This window comes from Lytechinus pictus, chromosome 7 (genome assembly GCF_037042905.1).
Source record: "Lytechinus pictus isolate F3 Inbred chromosome 7, Lp3.0, whole genome shotgun sequence".
NCBI lineage: Eukaryota > Metazoa > Echinodermata > Echinoidea > Temnopleuroida > Toxopneustidae > Lytechinus > Lytechinus pictus.
The window spans coordinates 4,914,793-4,938,994 of NC_087251.1; the positions used below are offsets into that span (position 1 = coordinate 4,914,793).

General features: G+C 35.0%; 1 protein-coding gene across 2 annotated transcripts in view; it reads left to right on the top strand.

The window, feature by feature from the left end:
* Window positions 1-24,202, top strand: part of LOC129265106 (serine/arginine repetitive matrix protein 1-like) — a 45,715-nt gene that overhangs the window by 17,190 nt on the left and 4,323 nt on the right. For both annotated transcript variants that reach the window (XM_064101729.1, XM_064101730.1), the window contains exons 6-10: window positions 742-926; window positions 2,198-2,368; window positions 3,032-3,118; window positions 12,196-12,290; window positions 12,827-13,057. In XM_064101729.1, the coding sequence (XP_063957799.1) occupies window positions 742-926; window positions 2,198-2,368; window positions 3,032-3,118; window positions 12,196-12,290; window positions 12,827-13,057 (769 nt within the window). The remainder of the gene's footprint in view (window positions 1-741; window positions 927-2,197; window positions 2,369-3,031; window positions 3,119-12,195; window positions 12,291-12,826; window positions 13,058-24,202) is intronic.

Genomic DNA, 24,202 nt, shown 5'->3' on the forward strand with positions numbered 1-24,202 from the left:
GATATCCACTGAGTAAAGATGATTTAAACTAATTTGGTGAATTGGTGAGGTCTAAGAGAGGCATAATTCTCTTGATTGCGCAAGATTGCATATCATTCAAATACGGCGAATTTGAAGACCCGTAGAAAAAGAATAAGCACATGAACCTATATTAGTTTTTGCATTTTCATAATGCATATATACCAAAGTAACTCTGCAAAATTTTGTGAAAATGACATGGATTTCATTTTAACTGTGGAACGTCCTTAAGTCACGGTTCACTGTCTAAAAACTTCATAACTCAGATCTTTTTGTGTAATGATAAGGGTAGAAGGTCATGTGTTGTTTTAATGGCTCATTCATACAATAACTAAAGAACCATTGGACAAATCAAGAGTAAACTTGGTTCATGTTTATATATGTGTGAGAGATGATGTTCTGGGGGGCGTTTCATCAATATTTTCATCCGACAAGTTGTCAGATCTGACATCTTTCTCTGATGTTGATTGGCTGAGAGGTACTGTTACTATGGTAACTGTCGGATAAAATGGGACTTGTCGGATAAAACGTCCGACAAGTCCTTTCATGAAACGCCCCCCTGATTGTCATTAAGGGGTTATAACATCTAAGGTCAGTATCAGGTACATCCTGCATGCAATCTTTGTCCCTTCTATTAATTTTCCCACTTTCTTTTTCTCTTTCACACATACACACATTCATCTACACACACAATGTTCTTCTTTTCTTCTCTCACTATATCAGCTCTAATAGAGGAGATATACACTGCCCAGAGGGAGCATGATGAGGCCATCATGAGCCGCCTAACGCTAGCCAATGATGAGAGAGATGATGCCTTTGCCAGACTTCAGAGGTATCATTCTAAAGATGGCTTTGATTCTGGGACAGATGTCAATTCCAATGAAGAAGACAACATTCCTACTGATGGTGTAAGTATACATTATTTTAAAGCATTTCAAGTTTGAAGAGACTGCAGAGACAATTTGTTCCAGTGTCCTTGGAGCCGTAACACAAAGCTTAGTACTTGAATATAGGGTTAATCTTTTTTTTCTCTTGGTTACATTATTCATTATGTACATATCATTTGCACAACGATCCCTAAGCTTTGTGTTACAGGCCTTAGTTTTAGCTAGTCAGTGATAAGACAAGGACAAAACTAAGATGCTGTGAATTTTTGTTTTCCTTTTCAAGATGAATGAATAATGCAAGATGAAATAGGGTTATTCCCATTTGGCCAAAGATCCTTTTTGTGAATTCGTCCACATCCACATGTATTATGAAATAGAGTTCCTTTCATTTGAACATGGTACAAATCACTGTGGGATAGTAATACATGTTGGAAAGGTCATTGAACCTAGTTTAGATAAAAAGATATCATTTTGTGATGGCTTATTTCAGAATTACACTGAAATTATGAAAATCACAAGTGAGATATCAAGTGATTGTCAAAGCAGACAACCTTTATTATTACATGTATATAAATATGATTTTATTCGGCACTTTCAAAAATAAAAAACAAGACAGCATGTACAATGCAAAAATAAACATGCCCATTCCCTGTCTTCAACCCTTGTTTTGTAGACCCCATCTGCAAGGATACTGTTGAGAAATCTCATCTCTGACTGAGAAATCTCACATCTCTCAGATACATACATGTAGGATGTTAAATAAGGCACCATGTAGAGGCAAGTCATAATCTCAGCATGTTGAGAAATACATGGCCCTATGATCATAAAATTCAAAGAGTAGGGGGATCTTGATGTAGTGGTCCACCTGCATACCTCTGATCAAGTATATTGATTTTACTTTTAGTGATTCAATTTAGTTTTCACATTCCTGGCCAGGAAAAAAAATTACAGCAGGGCTCGGGGGCCAATTTTGCCCCCAAAATGATCTACAGAGCCCTGGACCATAAAGAAAGAGCCCTAGAAAATCCAAATTTATTGCTATGTTAAAGCTTATCCAATATTAGCAATAGATTGTATAAAGTAGCCACACAAAATAAGAAATTAATGTTTTGCCTGTCCCTGGTACAAGCAAAGTAGTGAGATGGACACTATTTCTGATGATATTTTAAACTGATACATATTTCTGTTTTTAACAGAAATATGGTGCGATGTAAGTGCTTTGGATCATCGTTTATTGCTTTTGTAGATAATTTGTTCTGATGCTTCCATGTTTCTCTTCATCTCACGTCTAGAGCCTCAACAATTTGCTGACAAGGTTGACAGTAGCTGATAACAGATCATCAATCAACAAGTACGGTTCAGCCATTGTTGGACGTATCTCAAAAACCAAAGGAAGGAGAGAAGAGATCACCTCAGAAGAGATGAGAGCCATTCTAAAAGAAAAGGATATTGCTGTAGCAAAGGTATGCCAGGGGATGGTTTGGGAATCTGTTCATATTTGCTCAGTTATTCTTAACTGGTACCATGGTTTTAAACCTCTTGGCATCCAACATATTGATAATTTTTATGAGGATGGTGTTCTTGGTGACAATGATTAACATTTATTAATCAGCAAAATAAGCATGCTGTCATCAGAGGGTTCTTTTAACCATTGTAGATTCCAACACATGCCAATGTATCTGAGACATCTATATCATGTTTTCTCAAAATTGATAAAGATTATATTCTGGAACGCATTCAGTTGTAAGATCAATAAAATGTAAGAAAATACGTGTTGGAAATTGAACCATCAATAAAATACCATAGAATAGATTTTGTAAACTGATATTAGTAGTGGATTTTTTTTTTTCATTTACAGTTGTTAAGAATGCTATAAAGAATATTTTTACCCAAACTTGGCATGTAAGAAGCTTTATTTAATGCTTCAGAGCAGAAAGTATGATTTCATTCTTACAGCAACTATTCAAGTATAGACAGAGCATATTCATTCTAGAATATAATATGCTGAAATATCAGTGTGTGGTACAATGTAAGACAGAAGTCCATAGTATTTTTGCCTTTAAGAGAAATTTCTGAGATAGAATGGACGTTATTCAATTTCTTTCATTTCTTTATTTAATCTTCAGTGCAAAAAGCTTGAACGCGAAGTAATTGAGTTGAAAAGAAACAAAGAAAGCTCTAAGTCAAGGAACAACAATGAAAAATCTCTGAAGGTGGGTATTCCTCATGTTTTAATTAAAGTGTAAAAATGTCAAACATTTCATTATTTGTCAGTGTACTATGCTCTTCAGCACTTTTTTTTTATCATCCTTTTCTATTTTAATCCAGTGATGGAAAAATTCTCCAGGCATTCTTTTTTTTAAACAATACTTCTGTCATTTAATGTTAAATTAATTCAAGGATCTGCAGTCATATTGAATTGAGTTTAGGATTATGAGGTCATCTTCTTCCTAACACCTATAAACAGTTCATATAAGTCCTGTCTTTGGTCAACAGCTGAATTGATACATATTTTTAATGTATAGAAGGCTATTGCTTATGTTTCCCATGTTTTTTCTGTCTGACCTAATGATTCTTACATGGCCTCACATGCTAGGATTGATAATTTTGTAAGAATTAGATGTAAATTTAAAAAAGTGCATTTTCATGTTGTATATTTTTTCATAAAATAAAAAATGTAAGCTGAAATAACATTAATAGTATACACATGAGCAATCCAGTTTGGTCACATGTTATCAAGGTAATATTCATAATAAAGAATCTTTGCTTGTTCCATGAGGAATTCAATCATGTTTGTAATTCTATACAATAATGTAAAACATGATTGAAATCCCAGTGGAACATGGATGATGATGATGATGGTGGTGGTGGTGGTGGTGATGAAAAAAAGTATAAAGATAAACCCAAACTTTTCAGACAGTCCAAACCTATCACACACCTATTATTATTGTTCCTGAAAGATTTGTCATACATGTATGTGAAGGTAATTATACTGTGAATATTTACAAATTTAAAGGTGCATCATTCTGCCCAGGTATGTGTGGTATGAAACTTCATTCACCTCTTTTCTTTTTCTTTCTTATTTTACTTACAAATTATAAAAAAGTTGAAATTGACATTCCATGTGGATGTATTTTAGTACAAATTTCAGCACATAATAAGGAAAATGGCTCCATTGCAAATGATGAGTTTTTTATTTATCAATTTGCACCAAACATCTCCATTTTTCTACAGGTATTCTGAACATTTATCATTTGGGTCAACTGGGATGTTAAATTCTCCATCGTGTGTTATTGTATGGTAGGGTGATACACTTAGAATAAAGATGAGAATTAATGTTTTTGAAAGCTTTACTAAATGGAAATATCAAAATATATAATTTTATACTAGCGCTCTTTTCTTGCTTTGCTGGTATGCAAAGTGAAATACTGCCCTCTACGACCTGCATCTATCTCCAGAGAGTGATGTTTGTCAAGAGCAAACATCATCTCAATTCACCTTGGATAAAAACACACCTCCTTAGTCACAAGCTCCACCTCTCATTTGCATTCTATTTGCATATTCATTTTGACCTCCTGACTCTGTTGCTATCAGTCCTAACTTACATTCCGAGACACTATTGCTGGCTATTCAATGTTAATAGATGTTTTCTCTGTATACTGCATATATAGCATACATAATAAGATATATTTGGGAAGTGTAGTTGGATTTATTCTCTGTAGTCCTATCATTTTGTAAACACATTGTGCTAGTCTCTCATATCAATCTTTCATCAAAGACGTCGTATAAAATGCTGAAAAATAATGTATGCACTATGATAACATGTGAATCTGCATATAAAGCTGAACTACAGAACTTTAAGACATGAATAATGCCTGCTTGACATGTTCTGGTCTTAAAAATTGCTTCCAATTTACTTCAGCCTATATTTAACTTATAAAAATAGATGGTCGATTTTAATAGGCAGACTTATTTGTGTGAATGAAAATAAATACAGGAATTTCCTTGAATTGAAGCTGATCTTTTTTTTGGGGGGGGGGGTGGGATTGGTTACACTTTTTGCTAGTAAAAACATTATTCAAATATAGTGTGATTTAGTAAAATTCAGCTATTTTTTGTTCCATATTTTGAAACATTTATTTTTAAAAGTAAGTATGTACATTGTACTCTACAGTGTGATGTGAACATTTGGTTTATCCCCTGTACAAAGCACTCTGGACAGATAAAATACATTCCATGGACCGAATGCACGGGTGCTCTAATTCTAGTCTCATTAGAAACATCTGATAATTGAAGAAATACTTTATTACATTTAAATTCTTACTTTCTTCTCAGCCCCCCCCCCCCCTTTATTCTTTCTTAGGAATAATTTTTTTTTAAATATAAGGTCTTACTTGGAATAACCTTGAAAAATGCATGGGCACACCTTTTTCGATCGAACTCATGGTCATCTGACATGAAAAGTATTGCGAATCATCTCCAAGAGATATTGCTTTTTTGTGCTCACAGTTTTTCATTTCCTTTATTCTCTTTCCGTCTTCGTCTGCCTCACAAATAGAATGTATAAGTTTTAGTTTGATGAAGCTGATGTATGACTATGCATAAGTTTTTTGAGTTGTATTGGTTGAGGTATCATTGAAGGTGAAAATGAAGAAAGAAACAGAGAATGAGAGGAATATTCCTATATGCATATCATTTCTGGCCAAACAAACATGTGTTCCTTCAGCAAACCAACAATCTCTCTTCAAACCGGTGAGAAATCCCCAAATCGCACGTACCCATCCACAATCTAATGCATTTCTTCAATTCCAATAATAATATTTCTTACCTCCTTCTTTCCATTTATATTGAATGAGAACACACATCTCAGAGGAGCTCAAATATTGACTAAACTTTTTCAGTCTCCTTTTCTCTCCCTCTCTTCCTTTTTTATTCCGCCCTCTTTTGCCGTGCCCTAAGGGTCATGCCGAATATTGCGATTTCATTTAGCGGTATTTCTGTTTCACAGCCATCTTTTTCTCAGCCCCATATCTTGATATTTATTTTGTGGTTTCAATTTTTTATTCGATTTTAAGTGCTTGTGCAAGTAGTTTTGTGTGTTTCATTATTTCCTTCAGAATGTATTTGATATAACTTGGCATGCATTACTTTGAAATCTTGTGCCATTTTCCTCCATGTTTTATTTTTCTTATAATGGATTAGTTATTTTTCAACATATATGCATTCATGCATGATATGAAATTAAAGATCAAACTACGAAATGAAATAACTTTAAGAAGACGCTACTAATCCTGTAAGGGTACTATTATGCCCATGTATACAGTATTTAGTTCTATGCATTACAGTTATGATAGGTTTTACCGGTAAAAAATGTGTATGGTATTGAAAATACCTTCAATTATACAAAGGTGTAAGAGTTCTTCTTTTTAATTTTTTATTTTAGGCTTATCAGGTATTTTTAAAGGACAAGTCCATCCCAACAAAAAGTTGATTTGAATAAAAAGAGAAAAATCCAACAAGCATTACGCTGAAAATTTCATCAAAATCGGATGTAAAAAGTTATGACATTTTAAAGTTTCGCTTAATTTCACATAACAGTTAAATGCACATTCTGGTCGCTATGCAAATCATGAAATGAGGAGACTGATGACGTCATCCACTCACTATTTCTTTAGTATTTTATTATATGAAATATGAAATATTCTAATTTTCTCCTTGTCATTGAAATAAAGTTTTATTCCTCCCTGAACATGTGGAATTAATATTGTCTAACATTTTGTGGTTCAGTCAAGTTTGTCTCATTATTGTCAAATCTGTTTAAAAAAAAAATATTGTATAATTTGAACAATAAAAAAACAAAAGAAATAGTGAGTGAGGGACATCATTGAGTGTCTCATTTGCATGCCACTGAGTTGTACATATCACCGTTTGTGAAAAAATAAGCGCAACTTTAAAATGTTATAACTTTCTCATTTTACGTCCGATTTTGATGAAATTTTCAGCGTTATGCTAGTTTGACTTTTCTCTATTTATTCAAAATCAACATTTTTCTGGGGTGTACTTGACCTTAAAAAAAAAATAAAAAATTTTATAATATCCTTGCTTACCATACCAGGTAGACGGTTCTACTGATATTTGCCATTTCAATCAACAACAAAATAAGATTTTACATTTTAATATAATATGTACTCTTAGCAGTTCTTTGATGTGTCATTTTATTGTTCGTTTTGTTTATTTTTTGCCTTATAAATCACATTATTTTTGCTTTTATCATTTTGTTATCATTATTCATATCAATTTTCATTGTTATGGTTGTTGAGTTGTTTTTGTCACCACCACCATCATCATCGCCATAATCATTATCAGCATCATTATCATCACCACCATCACCATTATCATCATAATTATTATCTTCACCATTATGATCATCATCACCATCATCATCCTCATTATTGTCATTTGTATCTGCACATCAGTTTCATCCATTCTATTTCTTAATCATACACATGCGTAGATCATGATGTACATGTAATCATTCACAGCTTCCTTGGACACATATTTCATTATCATTTATTTTCATTTTATATTATTTATTATTTTATTCTTAATATTGGCAATTGATGTAAAAAAAACATACAAGACTGTTAAATTGCAGTGGATCACCATGGTTGTTAACATTTAATGATATACTATAAATTGAATTGCACATTTTCCAACTCTGTATGATCAAGGATCACTGTAATTTCATGCATATAAAGACAACAAATTTGAACAAAATTATGAATGTAGGAACAGTCATCAGAAAAAGCTGGTGATAATTTATGTATATTTTTGTGTTAGCTGAAAGGAAATACAGAAGTACAAACAGTATTATTTGTTGATGAAATACAATATTTTCTAGTTATATTTACTCTAAATCATAATTGTTTACCAGCTGAGTGTCGATGTTTGCATGTTTGTTCTTGTTGGTTAATGAGCTGATATCACAATAACTCACAGAATAGCAGGGAATAATTTTTGAATCAACAACTAGCAATCCAATCAAACAATAAAGCATGAGCTCTTGTGTATCTGGTAGCTAATAAACCTATGGTGTTATCATTACTCTTTGTTGATTCATTACTGCAGCGATTTCCCAAATCAACATTCCAAGGCTTAATGCAATATTGACTGGAGATTCTATTGTAAAGTTTGGTTTGTCATTATTAGATTATTTAAAGCTGTTCCATGAATGATTTTAACTACCTGTTTAAACAGCACATTGCGTGAATATACCTAGCTAGCTCAGTACTTGATAAGATTCAAGCACAAAATTATATACCAGCTTGTAGATTTTAAAGTTCATTGCAAAGTTGTTTAAGTCATTCAACACAAGTTGAAAGTTAGTTGCTGCACATTCATCATAAGTAATTTTCTTTGCCAACTGGTCGGTTTAGGCATCCACTAACGCCTCTGCGAGTCACAGCTTTTAATAGCCCTCCCACTGATTAGACAGTTAAGGGGTAATCACCATCATTATGAATGCTTACCTCATTCATTTGACAACCCACCCTCCAAAAAGAACAGAAAAATTGTCCTCCAAAAAATTATTAAAATTAGGATGATGTATGTATTCTCACAGGGATCACAGAATTCTGTTGGGACCAGGGATTGCCATTTGAAATTTTGCTGTCACTGTGAGCTATAGAAAATAACTTGTCTCCTAATAATAAACTCCTGGCACTAGCACACATCATCACTTCACAATTAGTTTGTATCATTCTCTCAAATACTCTCTAAAAACATTTTTAGAAATAATTCATCTGTTTGAAAATAACTGAAAGAAATTCAAAATATTTATGACTCAAAATTTTTTTTTTTGAAGAATAAAACTGAATTTTGACCAAAGAGCCTGGAAATTCAAATGACCAAAAAGACAACACAAAATAAATCAGTATAAAAAAAACAACACAGATGTATCTGTAACCATGGAATTCAATATGGAATCGCATACAGCTTACATGAAGATTCCCTGAAAGTATGGTGAACTACGGTAAAATGGATCCATTTAACCTTTAGACCCACAGACAGACAGACAAAGACATAACTTATACCATGGAGCTATCGCTTCATGCGCATGGTGGCAAGAAAGTACATGTAAAATCCCAAACTCTATTCAATAAAACATGTATTTTCATATGCTTCATATCATAAATGTTTTATGCTACATGTATACAAATTTATAACTCGTAATGAATGGGAACAGTAATGTGCAATTTGGGAGATTTACCCAAACTTAAAACAGGCTTATATATTTTTTCAATACTAATACTTATGACACTCATCCAAACTCGCTTAATCTTGCTGTTTTACTTGTGGATGTCTGAATAGAATATATTTCTATAGACGGCGCTATATAAAAAACTATTTTGTTAGATATGTTGTTATTTTTTTAGTGTTGTATATTAATACCTTTCACATTATAAATGTGGATTTGGTGCTTTAGAAATACTTTATATTATTTTTTTTTATTTTATTAGAATTGTCTCCCTCAATCCATCAAACTATTGAGATGAGATCATCCTTATCATATGTGGATTTTAAATAGTCGTTTTCTTTTGTTCAAGATAGATGTATTGCACCTGGTATCCGATATTAGTTTCCCACTCATGTATGAAGCTGCTCTGTAATCTAACATATACACTTTGTTCAGATTTTAAAGAAAAAGCTGGAGGCATGTGTGATCACTGATTAAAATATATTTTTTTATTATAACTCAAAATGAATTTGGGTAAGATTAACATTTCACCAAAGAAGATATTACAAATCAACACTGAATGTATGACAGACATAGAACAGCATAACTGGGTGGAGCTAAAATTAATCACTTTATGCTCTTTTAATGGGAGCAAGCAGTGACCATAACACTGTATATATATCCATTACTTTTTCTGATCAGTGGAGATGTATGCGTCTGAATGGTCAGTTGGTCATACCATGAATATTTTGTCTGACTTTCATTATCAAGTTTCGGTATAAAATTTTGTCTGAACAGGTTGGTACTCTAATTTCAATCATTATCTTGTTTACTCAGTGTAATTTAATCTGCTAAAAATAAAATTCAGCTCTAGTGATGGAGATTGATACACAGCTCATTAATGAGAAAGATATCACTCCACCCAAACGCACAGTCACATATAACAGGATCTACTTTCTCACAGTCCTAAACATGATGTTCCTGCTTTTTCCAAAAGTCAATTAATGCTTTTATGCCAACAGCTGTTACATTCAGGCCATTTGTGATTATGAGTTGTTGCTGCCGTGATGAGCCTTTTATTAGATTTAGAAAGAGGTTACATATCTAATTCTTTCTCCCATCTCTTTTGCTCTTTCTGATTAATTTCATAGTCATTCTTTCCCCATATGTATTTCAGTTTATCCTTCACTTATTTTCCTACTTTATCAATTACATAATTTAAGAATGTCTTTCTGTCCACATATAGTTGCCTTTTTGGTGCTTTTCTAGTACTGTTAGTGTTATGCTATTTATTTCTACTCCTGTTTATGTTGAACCCCCCCCCCCCCCCCTTCTCCCTTCCTGTATTTTTCCCTCTAGTGGTTTTGGCTTATTCAGTTTTTTCAGTCAAGAACTATTACTACTAGAAATACATCACCAATGTTTATCGCACCTCTGTCTTTTGATAGTCTCTCTATAAACCAGTTACACAAAGCTGACTGATTGATCATAGAATTGATTTTAGCATTGATTGCATTTATCATCATGTATAATAAATCATTGATAACAGTCATACAATCAATCCAAAAGCTTTGTGAAATGAGGCCCAGCCCTAGGTCTATATATATATATATATCATATATATCCCTTGAATGTGAGGAAATATATAATGTGATTATATTGAGATAGGAGAAGATACAGAGCTGTTGGATATTAGAATAATTGGTAAACATTGGGCCATCTTAACAGGTCAACCTCATTTCATTGAGTCAATAGAAGAGATCTGGTGTGTTTGTTGTGATGATTTGAAATGCTCTTTCACAAATCTCAACTCCATCTCAGTTCTAGGTTGATAGACAGCTACAAAGAGTGAACAGCAACATACAAAATATAGGGCACCTATTTCATATACTTTTTATCCTTTTAACAGACAAGAAACACTGTTTGGTTATAATTATTTATGTATGCATAAGAATCCATGGTGCTAGTGCAACAACATACATAATGGGATAGATAGTCTTCTGAATTTAAATCACCATTGGTCATTTTTCATTTTGTCAAAATTATTGCAGGTGAACCTACCTTCTTGAATGCAGAGATGCCATTTTTCTTTGTTTTTTTAATTCAATTTTGGACAGATTTCTAAGTGCTGCTAAACAAAACATTCCTTTGCAGGCTTTGTTGTTTTAAATATATATTTCAATTATTTTAGTTCTTCATATACGAGTACCAAAGAACTATGATTTTTTTTCCTTTGGGAAGCCCCCCCCCCCCCCTCCACAAAAAATGTATGTTGGTTGTAGGCATAAATATATATGTAACATCATCAAACAGCTTGATAGAGACATATTTGCCTACTTGTCTCAAATATATTGATATGACTGTATAAATAGTTTAAAGCTTTTAATTGTCATTGGATGATTTTTAATGATAGATTTGTTTGAAAATAATTACCAACCCTCAAGAACCTTGCGATCCTCATCATGTAATCTCTTACAAATTCCAGTTGCTAAGAAATCATGCGGGGAACGGGCCTTTTCTCATGCAGGGCCAGACCTGTGAAATTCTCTTCAACAGAGTTTGAAAACCCAGACTTTAGCGACCACCTTCAAGGGCAACCTGAAAACATACCTGTTTAAGAGTGCTTTTTTATAGACATTGACTTATTGTTAAAAAAAATTTCAGACATGTTTTATATGTAAATAGCTTTTGTTGTGTTGTTAATCAAGATGGAAAGTGCGCTATACAAATCTCACGTATTATTATTATTAAAATAATTTTGTTTCGTATTTTATTTACTGGTACTTTGATACTTTCCACATAAAAACTTATTTTTTGATGTAGAGAAAATACAAATAAATTATTTTAATGCATGAACAGTGATTCCAATGTGAGGAGGTTGTAGAGGATAATAATTAGTGTAATGAGAAAAATATTTTTTGAAGCAGTTGTTGAATGAGGGGAAAAACATATTTTGATGCAACAATTCATATTGGATATGGCCTTGTCAAATTTTGACTGTAATTTTAAAATATACCATTTTCTATTTCTTTTTCTTTTCTTTTTCCTAATCAGGCACAACTTGATATCACCCGTGATGAGAGAGATATAGCCTTAGTTGCTGCCAAGAAGCTTAAGGATGAGATTGAATCATTAAAGGTCTATTACAGGTAAGATTCTTATTAGTGGTACGGTTGTGCCTAGTCCATAAATTATAGTTTTGGGGGCTTTTGGAATAATTTCATTATATTTTCAAGCTATTTGGGGTTTTCAGTAATGTGCAAAAGTTTCATAGCATAATGATTTAATTAGATTGTGGAGATTTGTATTATCATTTAATATTTGTACCTTTTTCATGATTTTGTTGTAAAAAAAAATCATATTAATGAATTGATTAATATTGTCTCAAGTTTCTGAATAATTAGTACAAGTCATATTCTTTATCTGATTAGTTTATGTTATGCATACTAAACAAGACAACATTGTCCTTTGTACCGATTCTATTTTGTTTTCTTATCTTTTTCCCCCTTTTTTCATAGATTTTACTATGAAGTTGATTGAAGTTTTATGAACATTATATCAAATATGAAGTGAAATTACATGTATGCCTTGAGGTATACAGGTATATGAATGGTAAAGATGCATCTAAAATAATAATTTGATAATAAATTTCATACTGCCTTTTACCCCTTACAATATTAATCAGCCTTCACAAGTCCCTATCTCAAGAGGCTAACCTGAGAGACCAATTCAACAACACACTAGGAAGCATTGAAGAGCAAGTAAAGACAAGGGATGAAGTCTTAGCCCGAACCCAACAGAACAACAGCCAGTTAGCTCAACAGGTCAGAGCAGCCAACGATGAACGAAACAAGATGGTTGTCCAACTTCAAAGATATGAGCAAGAGAATCAGCATCTCAAGAGTAAAACACAACAGTGAGTTACTTCATAAAATCTACTTTCTGATTATTTGAACTGTTATCTATTGGATCGTGTTGTGTCTGTGCTAAACAAAATTTGAAAGAGGTATGCCAACAAGGAATTTAGTCCGGGTTATAATTGAGCAAGGTGCCACACGGAAAAGGAGAAATTTTCATATAGTGCCTCTAGACCAGTTTTTTACGCTGAATATGAATATATGAGGTAACCAGGCTGTATCCTGAAAATTAACCCGTGAGGGCGCTTTTTTCAAAATGGCCGCCACATTTTCTGAACATTTGAATTTTCGTACATAGATTTTGACATAAATATTCCATTGCCACAAAATTAGTGTCATATGAAAGACAAATAAATTTCCTACAATTTGGTACTATTTATAGGGGATAAGTAGGTCATTTGGCTGAGATTTTAAGTAGAAAACTGCATTTTTTGTCATTTTTTCCCCAAAATTGAAAATTTTGCAAATACATGATTTTACATAATTCTAAGAAAAATGAATCAATTACCTTAAAATGTTCCAGAAAACTTTATTGATATGTTATAATTATGTGGATGAAATTCCAACTCTGTATCATTTTTTTAAGCAAAATTATAAGGTATCAAACCTGAATACTTCAATTTCAGAAATGCCACTTTTTGTATGCATTTGCATAGACTAATACATATAACATGCATAATACATGTATGTATAATGTATAGTTAAAAATTAAATGCAATTATCTACGCTTTTTAACCACTTGGAGAGTTAAGAGTAGGCTTTTCTCTATCAGCTACATATATTTAAAAAATGTTGGCACATCAAGGTCTGACCCTCTCATGGGGGTGGGGGTGTCGAAGTCAACCCCCCCCCCCTGCCCTTGGTTATATCATGTTGTATATTGCCTATTTGTTGGGAAAAAAAACTGTTTTTTGGAGCACCCATTGAGGCAACAGGCATATCTGCTATATACAGTACAGCCACTTTGATTGCTTTGAAACTACATGTACTTGGATAGGAAACAGTAGGCTTTGTTCTACTAGCTACATCTAAAGAAGTGGCACATCGAAGGCTACCCCTCTCGGGGGGGGGGGGGGGGGGGCTTTTGCTTAATATTGCCAATTTATTTGAAAATTCACAAGTTTGGACACAACATTGAGGCCATTTTATTAATTTGAAACCACTTAGAGAGGAAAGAGTAGGGTTTGTTTTACCAGCTACATATAAATAAGTGCTGGCACATCGAACCCTAGCCCTCTCAGGGGATGTCTAAGTCAACCCCCCCCCCCCCCAATATAATGTATGTTACCGATTTATTGGATATTTCACCATTTTGGGTCACCCATTGAGGCATAAGGGCGTTTCTTCTATATATCATATAGCCAGGGCTCGACACTAGCGGCGGTCCGACGGTCCCAGACCGGTAAAAATCGCCGTCGGACCAGTAGATTTTCAGAAATAGGAAGATTTACTGGTCCGACATGACCAGTAAGAAATATCATTGTCGGGCCAGTAATTTTTCCAAAAATAGCAAGATTTAAGGGTCCGACATGACCAGTAATAAAATCCATTGTTGGGCCAATAACTTTTCCAGAAATTGTCAAATTTCACTGCAAACTATTTCCCCCCGTTAAATTCTGTCATTCACACACAGAATACACACACTAGAGTAGCATCAACGATATTTCTGTGAGTAGCATACATTGTACATGTAGCCAGCCACACAACCCACGTGGTAAATTCTCTACTGGCTGCGCGAACGAAGCTTGGCTAAACTCTGGCAGAAATCTCTCACAGAACTGTCAAAATTCACGGTTCATAATTCATACTCATGAAAGGCTCTTATAATGTCCATATTTCCTGAAAATTGGAGTAACTCTGTCATTTGTAAGCAGTAAAAGGAGGAATTTTCACTTCTGTTTTGGTTCAAACAGATCGGGTTTCGGGTGATAGCGTCTGAATACATAATAGCCCCACATATGCATTTATGTGTGTGTTGATACACTTGGTTTCTGACTTTCTTTCGTAGCTATTTTAATTGAGCCAAAAAGAAACTGATAAATTATTTGATGATAGTTTTAGCTCTCTTCCTCTGTTTTCTTCCTAGCTTTCTTTCCTTCTTTCTTTTCAATCTTTCTTTGTTTCTTCCCTCTCTTCTTTCATTTTTTTTTTACTGTCTTTCTTTTTTTAATTTTCTTTTTTCTTTAATTTGTTCTTTCTTTCTTTCCTTAAAAAAAATATTTTTCTCTATTTCTTTTTTCTCTTTCTTTCTTTCTTTCTTTCTTTCTTTCTTTCTTCCTTTCTTCCTTTCTTCCTTCCTTCCTTCCTTCCTTCCTTCCTTCCTTCCTTCCTTCCTTCCTTCCTTCCTTCCTTCCTTCCTTCCTTCCTTCCTTCCTTCCTTCCTTCCTTCCTTCCTTCCTTCCTTCCTTCCTTCCTTCCTTTCTTTCTTTCTTTCTTTCTTTCTTTCTTTCTTTCTTTCTTTCTTTCTTTCTTTCTTTCTTTCTTTCTTTCTTTCTTTCTTTCTTTCTTTCTTTCTTTCTTTCTTTCTTTCTTCCTTTCTTTCTTTCTTTCTTTCTTTCTTCCTTTCTTCCTTTCTTCCTTTCTTCCCTTCTTCATTTCTTCCTCCCTTCCTCCCTCCCTCCCTTCCTTTCTCTCTTTCGTTCTTTCTTTCTTCCTTTCTTCCTTCCTTTCTTTCTTTTTGATATATTTTTTTTCTTTAATTCTTGAGTCCATCCATCCTATATTCATCTCTTCTCTCATTCCTTTCTTTCCTTCCTTCTTTTTTCCCTTTTCTTTCCTTAATTCTTTGTTACTTTCTTTGTTTCTTTCTTCCTTCCATCCATCATTTATTTACCCTTTCTTGTTTTTTTTTCTTCCTTCTTCCAGCCCTTTCTCTCTTTCTTACATTCATTCCTTCCTTTCTTCTATCTGTCTTGTTCTTTCCTTTTTCCCTTTGTTAAATCTATCCCTTTACCTTTCCTTTTTTTGACTGCTTGCTTCCTTTCTCTCCTTTATTCTTTCATTCCTTCCTTTCTTTGTCTCTCAGTCTTTCTTTTTTTCTTCCTTTCATCTATTCTTTTACCTTTTCTTTTTTATATTGCTTGATTCTTTCTTTCCTTCCCTTCCTTTATTTATTTCCTTCTATCTATCATTTTACCTTTCCTTTATTCCTTCCTTAATTCCTTTCTTCCTTCTTTCAATCCTTCCTTCCTCTCTTTCTTTTGTCCTTTCCATCTCTCCTTTGGTCCTTTCTTTTTTATTGCTTCTTCTTTCTTCCTTTACTACTTACTAGATTTGTTCTTTCTTTCTGTATTGCTTCATTTCTTTCCTTCATTTATTTTTTTTCATTTCTTTCTTTCTTTATTTTTGTTCCTTCTTTATTCCTTGCTTCCTTTCATTCTTTAGTTCTTTCTTTATTTCCTTCCTTCACATCTATCCTTTCTTTACCATTTCTTTTTTTCTTCCTTCCTTTCTTTTTCTTTTCTTTCTTCTTTCTTTCTTCGTTTCTGTCTTGCTTTCTTTTTGTCCTTCATTCCTTCATTTTATTGGGGGGGGGGAACGAAAGGCTAGAAAAATAAACTTGCGCCTTTTTTAAAATGTTTTCTTTATTTTTTGGGGACCAGTAGATTTTAGGTTCAGACCAGTAAAAATTTGAAAAACTGGGTATCTACTGGTCCGACATGAATAGGTTGGACCAGTAGAAAAAATGGGTTAGTGTGGAGCCCTGATATAGCCAATGTTATTTTTTGCAATTACTTGGAGAGGAAAGCGTAGGCTTTGCTGTATCAGCTACATAATATTATCAAAAAGCGCTGGCACATAAAAACCTACCCCTCCCAGGGGCTGTCTAAGTCAACCCCTCCCCCTCTATATCATGTATATTGCTTATTCATTGGAAATTACACCATTTTGAATCACCCATTGAGACAAAAGGGCGTTTCTTCTACATAGTACAGCCAATTTCATTTTCTTGCAATAACTTGGAGAGGAAAGAGTAGGCTTTGCTCTATCAGCTACATATAAACAAGTGCTGGCAAATAAAAGCCTACCCCTCCGGGATGCTGTTGAAATCACCCCATCCCTTTTCCATTTTTGCATATTTATTGAAAAATTCACCATTTTGAAGCCCCCATTTAGGCAAAAAGGGGTTTCTGATATATAGTTCTGCCACTTTTACTGCTTGAAACCACTTAGGGAGGAAAGAATAGGTTTGCTTTATCAGCCACATATGAAGAAGTGCTGGCAAATAATAGCCTATCCATTTCGGGAGTCTGTCGAAATTACCCCCATCCCTTTTGCATTATTGCCTATTTATTGAAAAATTCACCATTTTGAAGCCCCCAATTATGCAAAAAGGTGGTTCTGATCATCATTCTGCTGTTTTTACTGCCTTGAAACCACTTGGAGAAGAAAGAATAGGCTTTGCTCTATCAGCTACATCTAAAGAGGTGGCACATCGAAGCCTCCCCCTCTCGGGGGGAGGGGGTTTAATATTGCCAATTTATTTGAAAATTCACAATTCTGGACCCAACATTGAGGCCAAAAAGCGTTTGTGCTTTGTTGTACACCCCATTTTTGTCTCACCTGCATAGCAGAGTGAGACTATAGGCGCCGCTTTTCCGACGGCGACGGCGGCGGCGGCGACGGCGGCGTCAACACCAAATCTTAACCTGAGGTTAAGTTTTTGAAATGACAGCATAACTTAGAAAGTATATGGACCTAGTTCATGAAACTTGGCCATAAGGTTAATCAAGTATTACTGAACATCCTGTTTGAGTTTCATGTCACATGACCAAGGTCAAAGGTCATTTAGGGTCAATGAACTTAGACCATGTTGGGGGAATCAACATCAAAATCTTAACCTAAGGTTAAGTTTTTGAAATGTCATCATAACTTAGAAAATATATGGACCTAGTTCATGAAACTTATACATAAGGTTAATCAAGTATCACTGAACATCCTGCATGAGTTTCACGTCACATGACCAAGGTCAAAGGTCATTTAGGGTCAATGAACTTTGGCCGAATTGGGGGTATCTGTTGAATTACCATCATAACTTTGAAAGTTTATGGATCTGATTCATGAAACTTGGACATAATAGTAATCAAGTATTACTGAACATCCTGTGCAAGTTTCAGGTCACATGATCAAGGTCAAAGGTCATTTAGGGTCAATGAACTTTGGCCAAATTGGGGTATATGTTGAATTACAGCCATAAATTTGAAAGTGTGTTGGTCTAGTTCATAAAACTTGGACATAAGAGTAATCAAGTATCACTGAACATCCTGTGCGAGTTTCAGGTCACATGATCAAGGTCAAAGGTCATGTAAGGTCAAAGAACTTTGGCCACGGTGGGGGTATTTGTTGAATTGCCATCATATCTCTATAAGTGTATTGGTCTAGTTCATAAAACGTGGAAATACGAGTAACCAAGTATCACTGAACATCTTGTGCAAGTTATAGTAGTTTTCAAAATCAGCACTGCTGCTATATTGAATCGCGTGATGCAGGTGAGACAGCCAGAGGCATTTCACTTGTATTGATTTGAAACCACTTTAGAGAGGAAAGAGTATAGTTTTTTCTACCAGCTAAATATAAATAAGCGCTGGCACATCGAACCTTCTCATGGGCTGTCTAAATCAACCCCCCCCCCCCCTCTATGTCATGTATTTTACCGATTTATTGGATATTTCACCATTTTGGATCACCCATTCAGGCAAAAGCGCGTTTCTACTATAAAGTGATAGTACAGCCAATTTTATTTTCTTGCGATGACTTTGAGAAGAAAGTAGGCTTTGCTCTATCAGCTACATATAAAGAAGTGTTGGCAAATTGAAGCTTATCCCCTTTAAAATTTTCAGGGGGGCTGTGAAATTTACCCCATCATTTTTCGGTATTTGACTATTTGTTGAAAAGTCACCATTATGGAGCCCCAATTGCAGCAAAAAGGCGTCTCTGCCACTTTTACTGCCTTGAAACCACTTAGGGAGGAAAGAACAGGCTTTGCTCTATCAGCTACATATAAAGATGTGCTGGCAAATAAAAGCCTACCCCCTTCTGGGGGCTGTCGAAATCACCCCTCCCCCCTTTGCATTATTGCCTATCTAAATACATTCGGCCCAACATGATAAACAAACTTTTTACGTGTTTTGATATTTCTTATGATGTAGAATTCGTGTAAATTGAGCTTTTTTTTATTTGATGTTGATTGTATTTTTATGTAAATGATGGTAAAGGGTTGTGCAATTCGACTTTTCAGCCTCTATAGATACCCTTGTTGAAATAAAGTGTTTTGAATAAATAAATAAGTAAATATCTATTGGAAATTTACAATTTTTGAGCCCCCATTGAGGTAAAAAGGCATCTGATATATAGCAAAAAGGCATCTCTAACACTTTTATTGCCTTGAAAGTTGAAACCACTTAGAGAGGAAAGAACAGGCTTTGCTCTATCAGCTACCTATAAAGAAGTGCTGGCACATTGAAGCTTACCCATCTGAACGGCTGTCAAATCACCCGACCCCTTTTGCATTATTGCCTAATTATTTGAAAATTCACAATTTTTGAGCCCCCATTGAGGCAATATGCACTTCTGCTGTATTAAACACCCAATTTCATTTTCTTGAAACCAACTGGAGAGGAAAGAGTAGGTTCCCCTCTTTCAGCTGTATATAACGAATTGCTGCCATATCGAAGCCTGACCCACTTGAGGGGAATATAGATAATACCCCACCTTTTTTACGATTTTTGCCAATTCATTGGAAAACTCGCCATTTTGGAGCCCCCATTGAGGCAAAAAAGGTGTTTCTGGGATATAGTAGAGCCACTTCTTTATATGCAGCTGATAAAGGAAAGCCTACTCTTTCCTCTCCAAGTAGTTTCAAGGCGGTAATAGTGGCAGAACTATATATCAGAACCGCCTTTTTGCCTCAATGGGGGCTTCAAAATTGTGATTTTTTTCAAAAAATAGGCAATAATGCAAAAGGGATGGGGTAATTTCGACAGCCTATCGGAGGGGGTAGGCTTTTATTTGCTAGCATTTCTTTATATGTGGCTGATAAAGCAAAACCTATTCTTTCCTACCTAAGTGATTTCAAGGCAGTAAAAGTGGCAGAACTATATATCAGAAACGCCTTTTTGCCTAAATGGGGGCTTCAAAATGGTGAATTTTTCAATAAATATGCAATAATGGAAAAGGGATGGGTTGATTTCAACAGCATCCCGGAGGGGTAGGCTTTTATTTGCCAGCACTTGTTTATATGTAGCTGATAGAGCAAAGCCTACTCTTTCCTCTCCAAGTTATTGCAAGAAAATGAAATTGGCTGTACTATGTAGAAGAAACGCCCTTTTGTCTCAATGGGTGATTCAAAATGGTGTAATTTTCAATGAATAAGCAATATACATGATATAGAGGGGGAGGGGTTGACTTAGACAGCCCCTGGAAGGGGTAGGTTTTTATGTGCCAGCGCTTTTTGATAATATTATGTAGCTGATACAGCAAAGCCTACGCTTTCCTCTCCAAGTAATTGCAAAAAATAACATTGGCTATATGATATATAGAAGAAACGCCCTTATGCCTCAATGGGTGACCCAAAATGGTGAAATATCCAATAAATCGGTAACATACATTATATTGGGGGGGGGGGTTGACTTAGACATCCCCTGAGAGGGCTAGGGTTCGATGTGCCAGCACTTATTCATATGTAGCTGGTAAAACAAACCATACTCTTTCCTCTCTAAGTGGTTTCAAATCAATAAAATGGCCTCAATGTTGTGTCCAAACTTGTGAATTTTCAAATAAATTGGCAATATTAAGCAAAAGCCCCCCCCCCCCCCGAGAGGGGTAGCCTTCGATGTGCCACTTCTTTAGATGTAGCTAGTAGAACAAAGCCTACTGTTTCCTATCCAAGTACATGTAGTTTCAAAGCAATCAAAGTGGCTGTACTGTATATAGCAGATATGCCTGTTGCCTCAATGGGTGCTCCAAAAAACAGTTTTTTCCCAACAAATAGGCAATATACAACATGATATAACCAAGGGCAGGGGGGGGGGTTGGCTTCGACACCCCCACCCCCATGAGAGGGTCAGACCTTGATGTGCCAACATTTTTTAAATATATGTAGCTGATAGAGAAAAGCCTACTCTTTACTCTCCAAGTGGTTAAAAAGCGTAGATAATTGCATTTAATTTTTAACTATACATTATACATACATGTATGATGCATGTTATACGTATTAGTCTATGCAAATGCATACAAAAAGTGGCATTTCTGAAATTGAAGTATTCAGGTTTGATACCTTATAATTTTGCTAAAAATAATGATACAGAGTTGGAATTTCATCCACATAATAATAACATATCAATAAAGTTTTCTGGAACATTTTAAGGGAATTGATTAATTTTTCTTAGAATTATGTAAAATCATGTATTTGCAAAATTTTCAATTTTGTGGAAAAAATGACAAAAAATGCAGTTTTCTAATTAAAATCTCAGCCAAATGACCTACTTATCCCCTATAAATAGTACCAAATTGTAGGAAATTTATTTGTCTTTCATATGACACTAATTTGGTGGCAATGGAATGTTTATGTCGAAATCTATGTACGAAAATTCAAATGTTCAGAAAATTTGGCGGCCATTTTGAAAAAAGCGCCCTCACGGGTTAATTTTCAGGATACAGCCTGGTTACCTCATATATTCATATTCAGCGTAAAAAACTGGTCTAGAAGCACTATATGAAAATTTCTCCTTTTCCGTGTGGCACCTTGCCCAATTATAACCCGGACTAATTAGATTATGATCAGTCAGGCAGTAGAAAAAAAGTTGGAAAATAATATTCAGGCTTGCCCCCCTAATCAGAATTGAAACACCCACATACTCTACCCAACAAAGTGATTAAAACCTTTTATCTGATTGATTCCAAAATTGCTTATTAATAATATAATACAATATGAGCTTTGAAGGTTTGCATGGTGGTAAGACTGGATGATGAGACTTGCGGTTACACCATGTAAGTTAGTCCTGAAAGGACTGTTGGTTTATCTTTCTGATATTAGCTCCTATAGTTCTTTCACAGTTCTTTAAGAGCTATTGTTACAGTTCTTTTAAGAGTTTTAGTTTTTGTCTCACCTGCAAAGCAGAGGGAGACTATAGGCGTCGCTTTTCTGACGACGGCGTCAACACCAAATCTTAACCAAAGGTTAAGTTTTTGAAATGACAGCATAACTTAGAAAGTATATGGACATAGTTGATGAAACTTGGATATAAGGTTAATCAAGTATTACTGAACATTCTGCCAGAGTTTCAAGTCACATGACCAAGGTCAAAGGTCATTTAGGGTCAATGAACTTTGGCCAAGTTGGGGGTATCTGTTAAATTACCATCATAACTTTTAAAGTTTATGGATCTGATTCATGAAACTTGAACATAAGAGTAATCAAGTATCACTGAACATCCTGTGCGAGTTTCAGGTCACATGGCAAAGGTCATTTAAGGTCATTGAACTTTGGCCATTTTGGACGTAATTATTAGATTGCTGTAATAACTTTCAAAGTTTATAGATATAGTTTATAAAATGTGGATATAGGGGTAATCAAGTATTACTGACAAGTCTTAGGTTGCATGATCAAGGTCAAATGTCATTTATATGAATAGTGTTTTTGTGAACAGAGTTCGGATGATACTATGGATTTGGCCTCGTCGCGCCGCGTCCGCCGCCGCAGAGATTTCCTTGTGAGCGCTCTATCAGCTGCATTTCTTCTCCGATCATCTTCAAATTTGGCATGAAGGTCGAGTATGGTATAGCAAAGCCGCCAGTGATTTTGGTGTGGGCGGAGACATTGTTGCCATGGTAACAAGAGTTTTTGTAGAGACTGAGGGATCCAAACGTCGTCCGTCCGTCCGTCACAAACCTTATGACACATAACTCCACAACCGTAAGTCACTTTTCAACCAAACTTGAATGGTAGATGGACTTGAGGGACCTGCATGTTATGCTGTAGTGGGAGGTCACATGGTTAGGTCAAAGGTCATTTTCAGGTCAACGTTAAAGTTTACATGCAAGACTCTCTTATTACACCTTACTCTGCAACCGTAAGTCACTTTTCAACCAAACTTGGATGGTAGATGGATTTGGGGTACCTGCATGTTATGCTGTAGTCGGAGGTCACATGGTTAGGTCAAAGGTCATTTTCAGGTCAACGTTAAAGTTTACATGCAAGACTCTCTTATGACACCTAACTCCGCAACCGTAAGTCACTTTTCAACCAAACTTGGATGTTAGATGGACTTGGGGGACCTGCATGTTATGCTGCAGTCAGAGGTTACATGGTAAGGTCAAAGGTCATTTTCAGGTCAACGTTGAAGTTTACATGCAAGACTCTTTCTCCGCAACCGTAAGTCACTTTTCAACCACACTTGGATAGTAGATGGGCTTGGGGGACCTGTATGCTAAGGTCATTGTCGCCATGATAATTGTATTTATTTGTCAAATTTCAGTGTGAGCTCTATATATCGCAATGACGGATGACCCTGTGGGTTCGGGGGATACATGTGCTCGGCTGCGCAACCCGCCGAGCATCTCTAGTTTTATAGTAGTTTTCAAAGCCAGCACTGCTGCTATATTGAATCGCGCGATGCAGGTGAGACTGCCAGATGCGCTCCACTTGTTTTAAGAGCTATTTTCAGGACTAATTTACATGGTGTAACGCAAATCTCACCATCCAACATATTATAATTAATTAAAAGATGAAGTCAATTTTAACTTTGATAGTTTGATACAAGTTTTATACTAGGGAATAGCAGATTTCAAATTAAACATTACAAACACAATCTGGAGACAGTTTTGAAAATCAAAATCAGACAATCACAAAACAACAAGATCTGATAGGACTGTGTATGAACATAGATTTTTTTAAAGTAAGAAAAGGGGGAGACATGGGATTTTCTTTCATTTCTTCTTTTGTGGCTTTATTGTGGGAGGACAAGTTCTTCTTTGGTTATATCCAATGCGGCAACTTTTTAGACATTCCTGATTGGATATGTTGGATTTTATAGATGTTAACGCAGGATATTATTGCTACAAATGAAAGGTGAATATCTGAGCAGGATATTGATTATGATTTGTGGTACTTCAATCTCGATATTTGTCTTTCAAAATTTTGTATT